Here is a 16,250-nt window from a genome sequence, read left to right as displayed (position 1 = left end):
AACATAGTATGTGATAAACTACATAGTTTAAATTCAGACCTGAATGTAAATTTGTAACCATCAAACCAAAAAACAATCCATTTGGGAGCTGAGACCGCCATAACACAGGAACCATGCAAGTCACCCACTTTGCATGGGGCCTGTGCAGCCCCAAAACTGGGTTCAGCTGGCCCCCCAATGGTCAATATTGCTTTGTTTCAATTGCATAACAAGACCCATTCACCTCTCATCACAAATATCCTTGCACTAGTGCAAACAGTTTTAACGTGCCCAAAGTATAAGTTTTATCCAGGCATAATCTTTGAGTTTGCGCTAAATTATCCTCATCTGTGACAATGGGGTCGGTGGGGATACATGATTCTTCGCAAGTGAGGTCCATACCATTCATTAACTTATTTGGTGTGCTGACCATTTCATTTTTACATGGAACCAGTGCAACAAAATGATTCGGCAACCAGATGCGACCGCCCTGTAATCCAATTCTCGACCACAAAATTCCAAGTGACTTCGTTGTTTCATTTGTGCACTGTGGCACATGTGTTCTCGTCAAAAGTTGTGCTATGTAGTCAGCAGGTCCGTTTACTTTTGGGTACAAAGCGTTGATATTACAATTTAGCGCATCACTTGCAGCCTGGATGGTCCACGCACTAGAATATGCACCAATCTTAGCACAGTTCATGAGAGCATCTACAAACGAGGGTGAACACAACAGAAAATCTTTTGAATAATTCTGCGTTTTGTAAAACTGTTCATTACAGGCCATTTCTATACAGGTGCGCACTTTAATTTCATAACATATAGACTCTGCACCACACAATGCGATGGAAAGGGCATTAAAAAGACAGTTCCCATCTCCTGTTGTCAGTAAAGGCCGATACGTTTGGGAGTCCTTGTTGGCATTTTCTTCCAAGTAGCCAAGTGCTGCGAAGTCGATGTAATGTTGTGCTGGGTTTAATTGATGATGATCCAATCGTAATGGCGGCAGAAGTTGTCCTATTATAACATATATTAAAAAATTGAATGTTCTTTCCATAATCAGTCGAAGAACAATTTATAAAATTATGACAAACATTTCCAACATGATTGTGTCATATTTTATCAATATTTTATGTTTGTTTGAAATGCAAACTTTGTCGCCCAATTTTCGGTCATTTAAATTTGCAAGAATAAGTTGAAAATTAGTCTTTCGGATACGTTAATTTTTCCATCAATATAATGAACAATATATACACTCTTTTTTTAATCTGACTTTGCGTGGCTTTGTTAGGCTTTGTCTGGCTTTGTTAGGCTTTGTCGGGCTTTGTTAGGCTTTGTCTGGCTTTGTCGGACTTTGTCAGGCTTAGCAGTAATTAGTAGGACCGAAGACAGTCCTTAGGGGCCATCCATTTAGTACGTACGCAAAAATCTGGCAAAGCTTGACCCCTCCCTTCCTGTACACATTCATACTTTTTTACACACACGCCCCTGCGTACGTACGCTTAACACCCCCACCCCCGAATTCAGTAGAACGGTCTATATTTAATCCATGCAGAAACAATCAAGGATTAATAATATTAACGTGTTTAATAAAACATATAGTCCACCAACACTGAATGTCTGGCTGCATCAAAGAAATAAGCTGCATAACTTTAAAAAGTTTGTCTAGTGTCCGCTAAAATTCAAATGCCAACTGAACCCAGTCGAACAGATTACGTATTAGACAAATTATTATCAAGGTTTCATGCACACACGTTTGCTATGCATACGTACATCATCAGTAGAACCTGTCCATATGCAAGTATATGCATTTGGGTTAACCATCCCCCACCCCTCCATGCGTATTACTAAATGGACGGCCCCTTATTACAATTTACCAACTCCTTTTGTTTATTTTTTTAATGATATAGAACAAATTATATTACTCCTATTTTCTGGATGCATTTCACTTGCTCTTCTTGGGGCCCCCGAGTGGCCGAGTTGTCTAAAGCGCTTTCCGTTACGGATCACTGCCATCTCACCTCTGTCTGCGTGGGTTCGAGTCTAGGATTCGGCTAATGTGGGTATGTGAGAAAGCTTGCCAGTAGCTTCTCGTGAGTCGGTGGTTTTTTTCTGGGGTTTTCCCGGGTTCTTCCTCCACCATTAATACTGGCCGCCATGTATAGCCTATCGTGTGCTGAAAAATGGCGTTAAACCCAACAACAACAACAACTTGCTCTTCTTGTATTATTTTGTATACGATTTGTTAACAGATAGCACAAGACGTCCTAAGAGTCTTAGCTCTCTCTCTCTTTGATTTCCTAGTCTGGTGTTTATGCATCTTTCCTTCTCTTTGCACATTTTTTCTCCCTTTTTGAGTTAAGACTTTTATCCATTTCATAAAACTTTTAGTGATCTTTCCTGATTTCCTATTTGCTGATATTTTCTGTATCTTATATATGGATAACTTGTTTATCTTCAAATTACATTTCATATTTAAACGTTTTTACCTTCTCTGACTTTATATAAGGATGACGATTTTGAAAACACTGACAATGAATTAAAATATTTACTTTGAATTAAAATACTAACCTTGAATTACTACTTTTATGATGAAAACATCACCAGTCTAAGAGGAAGAAAACGGATGACATGAGGGTCACTGCCATTGGACAGTGATATTAAAGAGAAATTAATATTCATGTATTATCACTTATTGTTTTTATTATTAATAGCTATATAAATCTAAAATTGTCGTTTTTTTTTCTTCTGTTGTTGCTAATGACATTTAGACAGTAAATAGTAAAATTATACCTTCTCATCTTTCTAGCCCACTGTACCATATTTGAATAATCCCTTAAATCTCTTCCAATTTTGACTTGACATTCATTGAAACCACAAACGTCTACCTAAAGCAGAGGTGGGCAAACTTTCCAGTGCAAGTGCCACATACACAAATTTACACCTTGTCGCGGGCCGCATAGTTCATTAAGTAAAATAATTAATATTTGAAATAGCAAAAACAAAAGGTTTTTCTAAATAACATCATAATTAATTTTCAGTTGTTAATATGTTGTTAATATTTGAAAACTTAAACTTCAAAAGAAGCACATTTATTTGATAAACAGAGTAACATAAACACAGTCAGTGCGAATGATGACTTGTTCCTTGGGCCACATGAAAACCCTTGGCAGGCCGCATGCGGCCTGTAGTTTGCCCACCCCTGATCTAAAGCATAAGCTATCAATAAAAAATAAACAATGCCACATGTATTAACGATACTGAATGCATCTGAAACATGAAGATAGTCAATAGTCTTCACTAATGAAAATATTTGTCCATCATTAATGGAGTCAGAATTACTTAATAAAGCATTACCATAATAAAGTTGGCATGCACAAGCCACATATGGTGACACTAACTTGTATTCATTATGTCAAAACAAACGTATTATTGATCCTCTTTGCTTCGAATGTGTATTATTCTACTCCAGGACCAGCATGTATTGGTCACTGACATATCTTGACTCATGCTACAATCCAAGTTTTCTTTCTCCTAACAAAAAACATTGTAATTTCTGATTTTGCATTATTTATATATTTTTATATATATATATATATATATATATATATATATATATATATATATATATATATATATATATATAAAAACCTGAAAACCCTTTTCTATCTGTTTATCAAATATCATATCTGAATATCACAGCATATATTTTTGCTATGATATTGTTTGCTGATTTGGCATTAATTGGAGGATATTCATCTCTTTGTACGTTATTTTTACAAAGTTTGGGGCTTTCATTTTTTTATATCAGTGTCAATTTATATGTTTTTGGTTTGCCTTTGCATTCTGTTTTGCTAAGGAAGATAACATTATTTTGTGTACATAAAACTTGGTCCAGGATTAAAAAATTGGCACACTGGAATGGTGTTAGCAAAGATTTGTGTGAATCAAATATTTTATTATATTTTTGCAGCAACAGTTCATATTGATTTTGAGAGAATACATAAAATCAATATATAGAAATATATCCTGCAAAAGAAAATGAGATAAGAAAATATAAAATCTCAAATAAACTATTTGTTAAGATGAATTTATTTCAAAAATAGGTTAACAGCTAATTAAAAGACATTACAATAGGGATGAAACAATTCACCGATGTATTGATAATTTCAAGTTACACCTAAGCATGATACTAGAAATATATATTTCAGTAATCTAGATATAATCACAGGCATAAAGAGGCTTATTTCAGGAAAAAAACACAACATGATGAATAAACTCAATCAAATTCTATCACAAGCATGCATGCATTTATCGGCACAGCATCTTTCAAGTCACAAACATACATGAAAGGATTAGATGCAAAATTAAGGAGCAAAGCAACCACACTGGTCTCCTTGGGAGGGAATTAATGTAAAAAAATGTAAGCGTATTTCGATGAAAGAAAAACTAAAGATGTCAAAACAGCACACCAGTGCAGATGTTTCTTTATCTACTTGATTCATGATAAATATAAATATTAAACAAATTGTCATGAGTATTTAAACAAAGTTTTGAATAGCACAGATTGCTACAATGTACAAAATGCTGAATTTCTGCCTCTCTCCTACTGGTTCTCTGGAAACTGAAATGGTAAAATAATTTGTAGACTCCAACAAATGCACTACAGTCAAATACATGGACACATTCAACAGGATGGTCCAACTACTGAGATTCAGTACAGAGACAAAATGGACAACAGTCCTGAATTTCTAAACAATTGTTCTCTTTCCATGGGTTTAGCCAGGAAATTTCTAATGTATGCATTAACGGCAGCAGGGGCAAGTCCCTTGTAGGAATTCGAAATATAGTATCTTGATTTTCTGACATTACACATCTGCCTGTTTGTGCCAATACCTAGCTGTGCCACTGCTTTTCATTACATGTGTATCTGTTTGTGCTGAAATCTAGCTGTGCCAATGCTTTTCAATACACGTGTATCTGTTTGTGCTGAAATCTAGCTGTGCCAATGCTTTTCATTACACGTTTATCTGTGCTGAAATCTAGCTGTGCCAATGCTTTTCATTACACGTGTATCTGTTTTAGCTGACATGAAGCTGTGCCACTGCTTTTCATTACACGTGTATCTGTTTGTGCTGACACCTAGCTGTGCCAATGCTTTTCAATACATGTGTATCTGTTTGTGCTGACACCTAGCTGTGCCAATGCTTTTCATTACACGTGTATCTGTTTGTGTTGAAATGAAGCTAGGCCAATGCTTTTCATTACACGTGTATCTCTTTGTGCTGACATCTAGCTGTGCCAATGCTTTTCATTATACGTATATCTGTTTGTGCTGACATGAAGCTGTGCCAATGCTTTTCATTACACGTCTATCTGTTTGTGCTGACATGAAGCTGGGCCAATGCTTTTCATTACACATGTATCAGTTAGTGCTGACATCTAGCTGTGCCAATGCTTTTCATTACACATGTATCAGTTAGTGCTGACATCAAGCTGTGCCAATGCTTTTCATTACACGTGCATCTGTTTGTGCAGACATCTAGCTGTGCCAATGCTTTTCATATATCCTAGCTGTACTCAGCAGGCATCACTTCATATAGAACATGCTTCCTCAATTTATAATCAACTACTGTGCATTTTTTCTTTTCTTTTTTTAAGATCTCTGTGAACTTTTGTATCAAGATCTGAAGCTTGATATCAATAGTATTTTTGAATGCCCATAAATGTTTGGTCCCATTTTTCTGAATGGGATGGGGTGAGGGAAAAGACAATGATGTACAATGAAGTTTGAGTTTAATCAACTAACTGCAATACAAATTCCATTATCAATTAAGGAAGGCACTACAAGATGATCAAAATACTAAATACTGTGGTTTCACTAATTGTCTAGGGTACCGATGTTTGTGGATTTCACTAACTGTCTAGGGTACTGATGTTTGTGGATCTCACTAATTGTCTAGGGTACCGATGTTTGTGAATCTCACTAATTTTTTAGGGTACTGATGTTTGTGGATGTCACTAATTGTCAGGATACCGATGTTTGTGGATCTCACTAATTGTCTAGGGTACCGATGTTTCTGGATCTCATTCTTACTCTAAACCAAAAATATAAAGACTCGACAAAATATTATCCACATGTAATGAAAAAGCACCTATTCCATTTTCTTATTGAAACATTCCTAGTGATCAAGAAAAATGTTTGATAAATCAACATCATTACTGTATTCTGGTAACAAAATAAAAGCTTTCAGATGTGTTTCGAATGTTCCATGATTTTATGTACTTTTAACAATTTTAACAATTTCAAAAGCTTGAAGCATTCTTACTTTTGTGGTTATGTGGTTCATCAAACAAAAACAACTGCATTCATCCTTCAAGAAATACACTGTGACCAGTGCCACTAAATATAGCAATGATGAAAGATCTCTATTAACTCCCATGACCATCTGATACATATAAAAATATTGCCAAATTTTTTACTGAATTCTTCAAAAATCACATTTAATTGATTACAGACATGATTTTGGTCTTCCATAAAAAAAGCTGAAAAATATACAGGGAGGTGGTTTGGGGTCCTCTCCCAATGGGGTCTCAAGGGGCAGTGCCCCCAATCTGGGGTCAAAAAACGTATTTTACACTCATACAAAACTGCTCCTGGTGCAACTTATGATCATAAAATAAACCAAAATAATCAATTGAAAAACTAATAAACTTACCAAAAATGTTCAACTTGACTTCAATAATTTTACAATATTATAGTCACATAAATTTGTTCTCCAATACTATTGATGCTGAAGTTATTTCATGTGCATGTCAGTGTTCACATCATAATTAAGTCACAATAATTTCTCAATTTTTGCAGCAAATATATTATACTTACTCTCTTTTTTTTAATAACAAATCTGTAAAATAAACACCCAAGTACATCAACTATATACAAATAATCCCATACATTCACTTGTCTTTTTCTTCAATGGACTTAACCTGTTGATATGACAGTCAAGTTCTTTTTGCAGCTTTGGCAAAGATTTCTTTAGCCTTCCTTTTTGTCACCACTGACTTTTTTTGGCTCAATGTGCAATCGTTTCTTTTCCTTCTCAGTGAGAGCCTTTTCCCTTTCAAACAGGTGCTTGTATTGGCAACATGCAGTGCGCATATTCTGACAGAGGGCTACACCTGTTCTATCATGCAAGAAATCTTTCTTATTAACTGCACTTTTCCAGACGCCTTCTGAGCTTCAATTTTTCCGTATGCAGCTTCTTTTGTAGGTGCTGTTCCAAACTCTTCCAACTGTGATTACCACAGAGCAGAGATCACAAAATGCCATTCCTCTGGCGTTCAGTTTTCTTATAAACTGACCAACTAAATTTCCATCAACTTTTTGCTCCAGCCATTCCCATTTCCATATGTTTTTTAAACCTTTATCTAAACTTTTTGTGTCATGGTCTCTCTCAACAACTTGGGACGCCTTGTTTTGCAAGAATGCTTCTTCTTTCCATTGTTATCAGTTTCCATTACAAGATGATTCACTGGATGAATTTAAAACCTTTGACCAAACAGAATACTGTTTACAAGAGTTGTGTGCTAACTAATATATAAAACGAATAATTTACAAGGGTCATTGCAGAATGGGAGCAGACAGACCATTTTTAAAAATCCAGATCATAGATGATATAAAAAAATGGACTATATCAAGAAAAATCTGATTCAAGTCAGGAGAAAAGCGGAATTTCACTTTAAAATGGAGAAAAATCATGTCTGTTGATCGCCCTGTGACCAATTTACCACTCTGAACAAAAACCGTACACATCCCTCTTAAGAAATCAAACCACCATTTTCAAATCTAGATTGACCATGAACAATAATGATCTAACTTTTGTGACCATTATTTCTCAGAAGCATGCAGTTTTCAATCACAGTTCCTTTCTTATAAGACTTGAATTAAAATAGTCTGAACCTCTTAAAAAAATCATCAAAATCAATGCCACTGAAATATAGTCTTAGGTTGATGTTTAAATAGAGATAGTTTAACTCCAAAACTATTTATTTTTTATACCAAAAACAGGACAACTCAGGCAAGTATTTGCTATTGTTAGGTTTCTGATGCCTCAAAAGGTTTTTTTCAAGTTGCATACCAGAAAAATTAATTCATGACCTTCACAATGTTAAAACGTTGAACATGCTTTGTAGCAGAGTGCATTGAATAAGTTATGACTATAATGTATGAGATATGGAACCCTATCAGAGACATAATACAGCTGTGATATATGGGATATGGATCCCTGTCAGAGACAAAGTACAGCTGTGATGTACGAGATATGGATCCCTGTCAGTGACACAGTACAGCTGTGATGTATGAGATATGGATCCCTGTCAGTGACGCAGTACAGCTGTGATGTATGAGATATGGATCCCTGTCAGAGACAAAGTACAGCTGTGATGTACGAGATATGGATCCCTGTCAGAGACATAGTACAGCTGTGATGTATGGGATATGGTTCCCTGTCAGAGACAAAGTACAGCTGTGATGTACAAGATATGGATCCCTGTCAGAGACATAGTACAGCTGTGATGTATGGGATATGGATCCCTGTCAGTGACAAAGTACATCATATTCCTGAGTTATAGCTGCTAGGAATAACCCAAAGACTTTCCAAAAATGGCAAATGGAGTAGATGATACAACTGAGATCCTTTTCAAAGCTAGAAATATATTGAACAAACTTTAAAAAATGATGAATTGGCGAAAATTAACCTCTGCTACCAAACAAAAATTAGCGTTATGTAATCAGTCAAAACAGTACATGATCCTTAATGTACCTGAGAATATGTTGGCACTGTTCCAGTTGTATGATTTCATTTGACATATCATGGATATACAAAATGTTTCTTTTTTAATCTGGAAGGCTTATGAGTTGCTAGTTGGATGTGTACAAGTGTGTTGCTTTAGCATTTCAGTTTTTAACTATATAATTTTGTGAATAATTCAATTTACTCTAACATTATTAGGTAACTCGATTTGAAATTCTGTTCCATTTTATGTACTTGTTTAAGATTCGAAAAGAACAAATTAGTTGGACTTAACATGACAGCAAAAGGTAAGCTGTATACTGGTTAGTTATATGTGGCAATATACAATATTAGCAAACAATAAATGTTAATGAATTAAATATAACAAATTAATTTGTATGTCCAAACATAAGGTAAGAGATTTTAAATTATGTTTATTTGAATTTGTTACAACACTGTTACTATATTAAAATGTTTATGGTCAGCTCATTTTCTGATTATTCTTCTCATCTACTTTGACAATATGCAACACTGAACTCAAAACATTTCAAATAGAATGTTGTTAGGCTTCAAATTATCTTCCGTTACTGTCTGAAAATTGGATCATCAAGTGTTTCATCCTACAAATCCTTTAAAATTGGCATTTGGTGGAGGGAAAATCAGATCTAGCCTTGAAAGTGTTTGAAATGCGAGATGAAATGGTAAACTTTGTGATCTGTGAACATCAATTTTGCTGTACTGCCAAGAGGTACATAAGCCTGTGGAACTTTGGTTTCTTTTAACTCTTCAAAAAAAGAATTATAAAGCATTTTAAATATTTTTTCAATGCACACATATCTACAAAAGGTAAGCTGTATAAGCTGCACACATATCAATGTTGTATATGGTATAGCCGTTATTTCCACTTAATCATTAAAATCGAAATGTTGCGACATAAGGATAGAGAAACAAGAAAATGCATAAGGTGTTTAAACTCTAACATTACCTAAAATCAAATCAAGAATAATGAACGTTGTAGTTCAAAATTTGATTTAAAACATTCAGATTGATCCTTTATAATTGAAACAGTTGTCAAAAAGTTTAAATCCTCCTGAAAGCATGTCTCATTTTATCATTGCATGTTTAATACAAAATAACATGCAGACCATAAAATGCAAAGACCTGTTACTTGTAACACAGAATACACTGATTACAGGAGAATACTGAAGCTCACACTAAAGTGATTTCTTGGACAAAATGACTGACTAAATCAACATCATTTCAATCAGTTATGCTTGTACTCAGAAATGCTTGTTATCTAAATAATCCCTAAATTGCTGAAATAAAGAGGTCAAGCATTTGGAAAACCATGAATTACTGGGTCCAATTTTTACACATTTTTCATGTGATCCGCAATTATCCATTTAGCGTGAATTGGTTTGATTGATCATGCTTTACAGGCACTTAAACTATACACCAATCTTCATCTTTTTCGCAATGGTCTCCATGACCGTTTTAGTATATCAGTAGTGGCAATGAGATTTTAATTCATCTTTGCAAGTTTTTATTAATGGTAAAATCTAGTGGTTGAAGTTAGTTCATACACATGACAGGCTCAAAGAAAGAAATGATTCCATTTTCTTTCAGTGGATCTTTACAATGGACTCTGTACACTTCAAATACTGACACTGCCTGCTATTTGCACTGCCTGCTATCTGCACAGAGTAAGGGGCAGCTGGTCATGTGTTTTTTATGTGGAATGACAACATTATCCAAAATGTTTTTTGTAGGCATAATCTTCTTTTTCTGTATGATTTATTTTAGGTCCTCGCAGAGGTTAATCCATGAAATACCTAAAAGCATGCAAACTGTGATCGGCAAATCCATGAATTCAATTAACCTTGAGAATAATGACACTATAAGAAACCACAGTAAATACATAGATACATTTATACATATATTCTGACAAAGCCATGGAGTGCTTAATTAGAAATAAGGTAATAGTCACTCTCAATTATCAATCAGTAGTACATAAACCTTTCACAAATACCAGACCACCTTTCTTGAAAACAGTACAGAATTTCTTAACAAAAAAACACTATCACATTTAATACCAAACAAGAAATTTCCTTCCAGAAAACTGTCATGGAGTATTGTTTTATAATAATTTACTGAACATTTGTTACTAATAATTTTTTCACATGTACAAATACTAATAGGAAAAAGAAACAGGTTACCATATTCAGAGGTAACTATATAATTGAAAACAACAGAAAAATGGTGGTCATAAGAATTTACAAGATGATTTGTCAAAATATCAACAGTAAAAAAGACAAGGCATTGTTACAAGTATGCATTACTAAAGCTATATGCAAATTATCACAAAGCACAAGGGCCTTGTAAACAAAGCTATAAAAAAATAAGCATTTATCACTTTAAATGTTGATGCATCCAGCAGAGTGTAAATACCTGTACAGAAATTGAACTATTGATATGAACTTTGCTAGCTTCCTCAAGAGTTATTTCCCTTTGACTTTTCTCTCTGATTTGCATTTATCTGTCTTTTCCAAAGTGCATGATTCTTCTGAATGTCTGTGGCCCATTCCAATGGCCCCTACAAAATGAAAACAAAATGAAGAGAGTTTTTCATTTAATAAGGCTTTCTGTTTTTATCCCAAAATGAAATGTGATCAATTGTCCAACCACATACAAGTAAATGTTGACCAGTTAATTGTTAAAACATATCAGTGATAATCAGGATTTCATATACGGATTTTGATGTTGGGTTTTATTATAATCTGCATATCTTTAGGCTGCTTGAAGACTAATAGCTGGCCAAATGCATTAAGTTTCAGTCATTTGAGTCTGACAATGTCATACGATTTCAAGAGTGAAGGGGTTCAGTTGAATTTCTTTTATTAACATATTTTTAAAGATGGAACAAGAAACCAATTTTTTCTAGAATAATATTTTTCTTCAATAATACTTACCCAATCATAATTACTTAGGAGAACTACTACTACCTTGCAAATTCAGCCCTCTCAGGCTAAAACATTTAGCTAAAAAAGCAAAATGTTACCTAACCACTTAACTGGCAGTTAGAGTGATCTCCCCATGATAAAGGAATTGGTGCCAAATCCTGTGAATTTATCAGTTACTACTGGAGCGGAAGGCAGGCTCTCTATATGGACCCAACTGCGGGGAGGCTGGAAGGATGTACATGTATTACGATCAGGTTTTATCAAAGAAACATAATTTGCTAAAATAATAACAGCCTCAGTTGGTTTCCTCTTAAAATATGTTACCAAATCATAATACCACAAGCGAAAGGAAGAAACATCCCCTTAGCCCAGAGAGTTCATCTCCAGTCCCTTAAGGCAGCTTCTAGCTAACCCAGTTGGAAATGGACTTCATATGTTTAGGAACGTTTCTGAAAGAGTAATATGTGTCCTCCTGCAAATCCAGCAGAAATCATGAAAGTGCACATCTTTATGAAGCTGCTGAATGACTGTTAAAGGTAACATTTTGGGTAAAGGTTCCTCCAGACTGAATTGAGTCTTTTAGGATGAAAAATCTCTGATAAAAACTGGAGAAGTGTACTTGGAACAACATCCAACAACAACGATAACTGTAACAACTGTGACAGTCCTAATTTCATGAGCCAAAATGAGAAGCAAATTCACTGGGGTGTGTTTAGCCCAATAAGCAGAACAGATAGCCTCCTTTATTCAGAATGGTAGTGTCCATACTGATCCTTCTCCACTTTGGAATGCAAAATGAGGCATGATCTCCCTTGATACATGGACTTGATACTCTTGAAATACCACTTCAGAACTTGTGCTGGGTCCTACAGATGACCTTGAAATGAAGCGTCCAGAACAGGAATTATTACCAACTATCAGATTATTCATGAATGGAAGCCTGTTCTTGGTAATGAAAGCAGTAATCTTCATGAGCAATACTGATGCATCTTATTGGAACTGGGTCCACCAATAGCAAATGTATCTGCTGATATTACCTAACAATTGACAATGTAGTGAGAACGCAGAACATACATGAAGGTGAACTAAGCTCTTGAGAGCATTTTAAATAGTGCCTTTTTCAGCCAGGTTAATACCCATAATAACTTCCACTTGGGCAAGGATCCAGTGTCATTGCCAGGTGGAAAAAATGACCAGAAGATCAGATAGGTCATGGTTGTCTGATGCTAGGCAACATGTGCCAGTGATCGCAGAATGGTAGGTTTGTGTTCCTCACTGATCAACAAGAGGGAGTTACTTACTGAGGTATGGATGACTACAATGGTATAAAGTAAGCTCGTGCTCTCCACTGAGAATATATTCCATTGCCTTCACATGCCTCTCACATGAGGGATTCTCCACCATTTTTTGTAAAAAGTGTTTTTTTCTTTCTTTTTCTTAAGGGCGTATTAAAATAAGATCCTGATGTGCATGTTCAGTAGGTTCGGATGAAACACCTGCCATTGTAGTTGCATCACAAAGATGATGGAATATCTTGATTCCTGGTGACTCCTTTGCTCGATTCATGAAGTTGTGCAAGATTTCCCATTTGAGTGGAGTAATCAGGATAAAGAGGCACTCTGATTCTCTCGATTCCTTATCACTTTGAGAACCTGATGTGTTGGAGAAGTGGATACATTTGGTCATTCTATTCTATCATTTGGTCATTGTATTCTATAGAAAGGACATTGATTATCCAGGCCTTTTGGATCTAGAGCAGGTGAGACAATGGCTGGGATTATGGCATTTTGCCTTGTCACCAACAGGTCCGTCATGGGTCGATCCCACTGAGTATCTGCACAGTAAAACTGAGGGATGATTCTGTTTGTATTAGTTCTGTCATGCAGGATAATTAGCCAGCCTAAGGTATGTCACACTTCAACATGGATTTGTTGTTGACGACAATTTTAGAAAATGCCAAACAAGAATACAGACATCTGAGGACTTGGTTCTGCTTTACTGTTTGAGAGAAGTCACCATGGTAGAGTTTTCAAACAGAATTGGAACTCCATTCACATGCAGGTTCTCCAACCACCAATGAAAGCTTTCAGAATGATTTTCATCTCGAGATAGTTGATATGTAAATAATGATTGTGAGGGAGCCAAACTTCTATGGCCATCAGAATGGTTTGAGAATTGCTTCCCCAGTCCTCTATGTTTGCACTGTACGGAACTTGATTACTGGAGATTGTACTTGCAGAGGTACCACTGATGCAACTTCTGGTCTCGCTGCCTTTGAGATCCAACCTCATATTGTGCAGGTTGTGAAAGTTGGTCCAATGGTCAAAGGCTCTATTTGCACCAAATAATCACTGTTATGGGAGCCCAAGAAAGCGACCTAGGACTAAGACATCCCCTGCAAAGCTCAGCAGGCGAAGAAATTCTCCAGCATTAATTCAATTCTTGTTCCTAGAGCATAAAACAGTCGACTGAATGTGCTTAGGTTGATGATGAAGTCTTGGCAACCAAGTGATAAATGCTGCATTGTAGCTTAAAGAACTCTGTGCAGTGGTTTAGGGGGGTTCACTGAACATGAAACCAAGTCCCTAGGAAACCATTCTTGGGTCCATATTTCGTCGTAGTAAATCTTCCTCATTGTACAGCAAAAGATTGGAGCCTTCTCCCTACCATGACCTATGATAAGGAGGACATAAATATATGTTATCTGAGATTGGGGGGGGGGGTGCTTTGAGGAAATGATCGACCTTCTTTGATGTTTCCACTAAGTTTGGGCAACTGTGGTTTCCAATGGTTGTAAATTCGGTAGGACTTGCTTCCCAGTGGAATGTTCTCAAGGGACATCACTTCTTTTGGTTGTCTTGGAAATCCCTCTACTGTAGCTGAGACTGTGAAAGATGTAAGGAAGTTATCCTTCTAGGTGTGTTGCAGATTCTGCCAACCTGATCAATAAAGAATAGATCTGATGATGAAGGCTGTGAGCATAGCCTGGCCTATAGAAAAGGTAGAGGTAGACAGCATTGATTTCTTTTTTCCTGTTTTAAGTTCATAGCTGCTGTTACAGCCATAACCTCTATATTTTGAACTGGGTCATCCTATACTCATGCTCCCACATCTTTCAGGTGATTTTTGGGGAAGGATAAGGTAAGCCGTATTCTCCTCTAGACATTAGATGCAATTTGATCCCATGGTCACAATGTTATGAATCAACTCATGGGTATCCAAACAGAAAACTGAGGGAAGGCATTGTGAGAGTTAAACATCTGTTGACACTTGTAATTGATGATGTAAGCAGTCCTAAAATGGGCCACTGAAAAACGTTTTTCTTGAAGCCAAGGGCTGCAGCAGAAAACTGAAAAGCAACGACTATATAGCTGCTCAAGCTCTGGCGGGCCATTTAAAATCAGCCCGCGGGTTGGACAGCACTGGCCTATACAGTTAAAATCACTTAAGTGTTGCTTATAGTAAACTATGTGTATGAAATGGACTCTACTGAATAAACCATGTCTAGGAAACTTACCTGTACTTATCAATATACCACGGCAGAAGCTATACAGTAAAATACATGAGTTTTCTACATTACATACAAAAACCTGCACATAAAAAAGGAATCATCATAATTGAAATGTACTATGTAAATGACACAAAATTCTTAATGAGACAATGTTACCCTGTAGGAAATACCCAAAGACATTATATACAGATAAAATCAGTAAAGCATGTAAACAATTATAAATTAGATATTATGACGGCATAATATATAAACTTAATTGAATGTATCCTGACTCAGCAGAAATTATACATCAAAATTAAATGAGTTTTCTATATCTTGTACCAGACTGGCTCTCTATCATGTATCAGACTGGCACTCTATCATGTACCAGACTGGCACTCTATCATGTACCAGACTGGCTCTCTATCATGTACCAGACTGGCACTCAATCATGTATGGTTATATCAATGTGAATAGATGCAATGTGACCCACACAAGTATGAATAAAGGCACCTAAGTGTCAGGAGACGGTAAAGTGATGATTTAGAAATAGAAAGTTAGGAAATTTTGTCATCCATGACAGAAAATTAAATTGGAATTTACTGATGGAGTATTTTCCCTTCGAAGATGTAACTCCTCCAACCGGATTTGAGGTAGAAATCTTCCAAACTGCTTGCGTGGATTTAGCAAGGCCTCTCCATCTGTATGAAGCATGTTACTCAGCATAAGTGGAAGTAGTAAATAACGATTTCATGTGATTTGGTGCTAATCCCAGTATCAAGGGGAAATCACCATCTGACTTCCATCAAGGAAAGCAGACAACTTTTAGCTTTTAGCTCAACGTTGTAGCCTGGGAGGGTTGACTTTGCAAGGTAGTAGTAGTCCTCCTCAGGTATTACAATCAGGTAATATATTTGAAGAAGGAACAAGTTTAAAAATACCCCTAACAAAAGAGGATCATGTATTCAAGTTGTAATTCCACAACTCCTGTGGCACCAAACCTGGGTATGAACCAAGAAGCAGGAATGCTTC

At 35.9% G+C, this 16,250-nt stretch overlaps 1 protein-coding gene across 1 annotated transcript in view; it reads right to left on the bottom strand.

Moving 5' to 3' along the window:
- Positions 1-4,050: 4,050 nt before the first annotated feature.
- LOC149793110 (sulfide:quinone oxidoreductase, mitochondrial-like) overlaps positions 4,051-16,250 on the bottom strand; it is a 58,561-nt gene continuing 46,361 nt past the window's right edge. Inside the window, exon 10 of the mRNA XM_089967019.1 lies at positions 4,051-11,361. Within this exon, the coding sequence (XP_089823145.1) occupies positions 11,301-11,361 (61 nt within the window). The 3' untranslated portion in view covers positions 4,051-11,300. The remainder of the gene's footprint in view (positions 11,362-16,250) is intronic.

The sequence above is a fragment of the Sinohyriopsis cumingii genome, chromosome 8, assembly GCF_028554795.1.
Source record: "Sinohyriopsis cumingii isolate HCF-2022 chromosome 8, ASM2855479v2, whole genome shotgun sequence".
In the NCBI taxonomy this organism is placed as follows: Eukaryota; Metazoa; Mollusca; class Bivalvia; order Unionida; family Unionidae; genus Sinohyriopsis; species Sinohyriopsis cumingii.
This window is presented reverse-complemented; position numbering and strand designations above follow the sequence as displayed.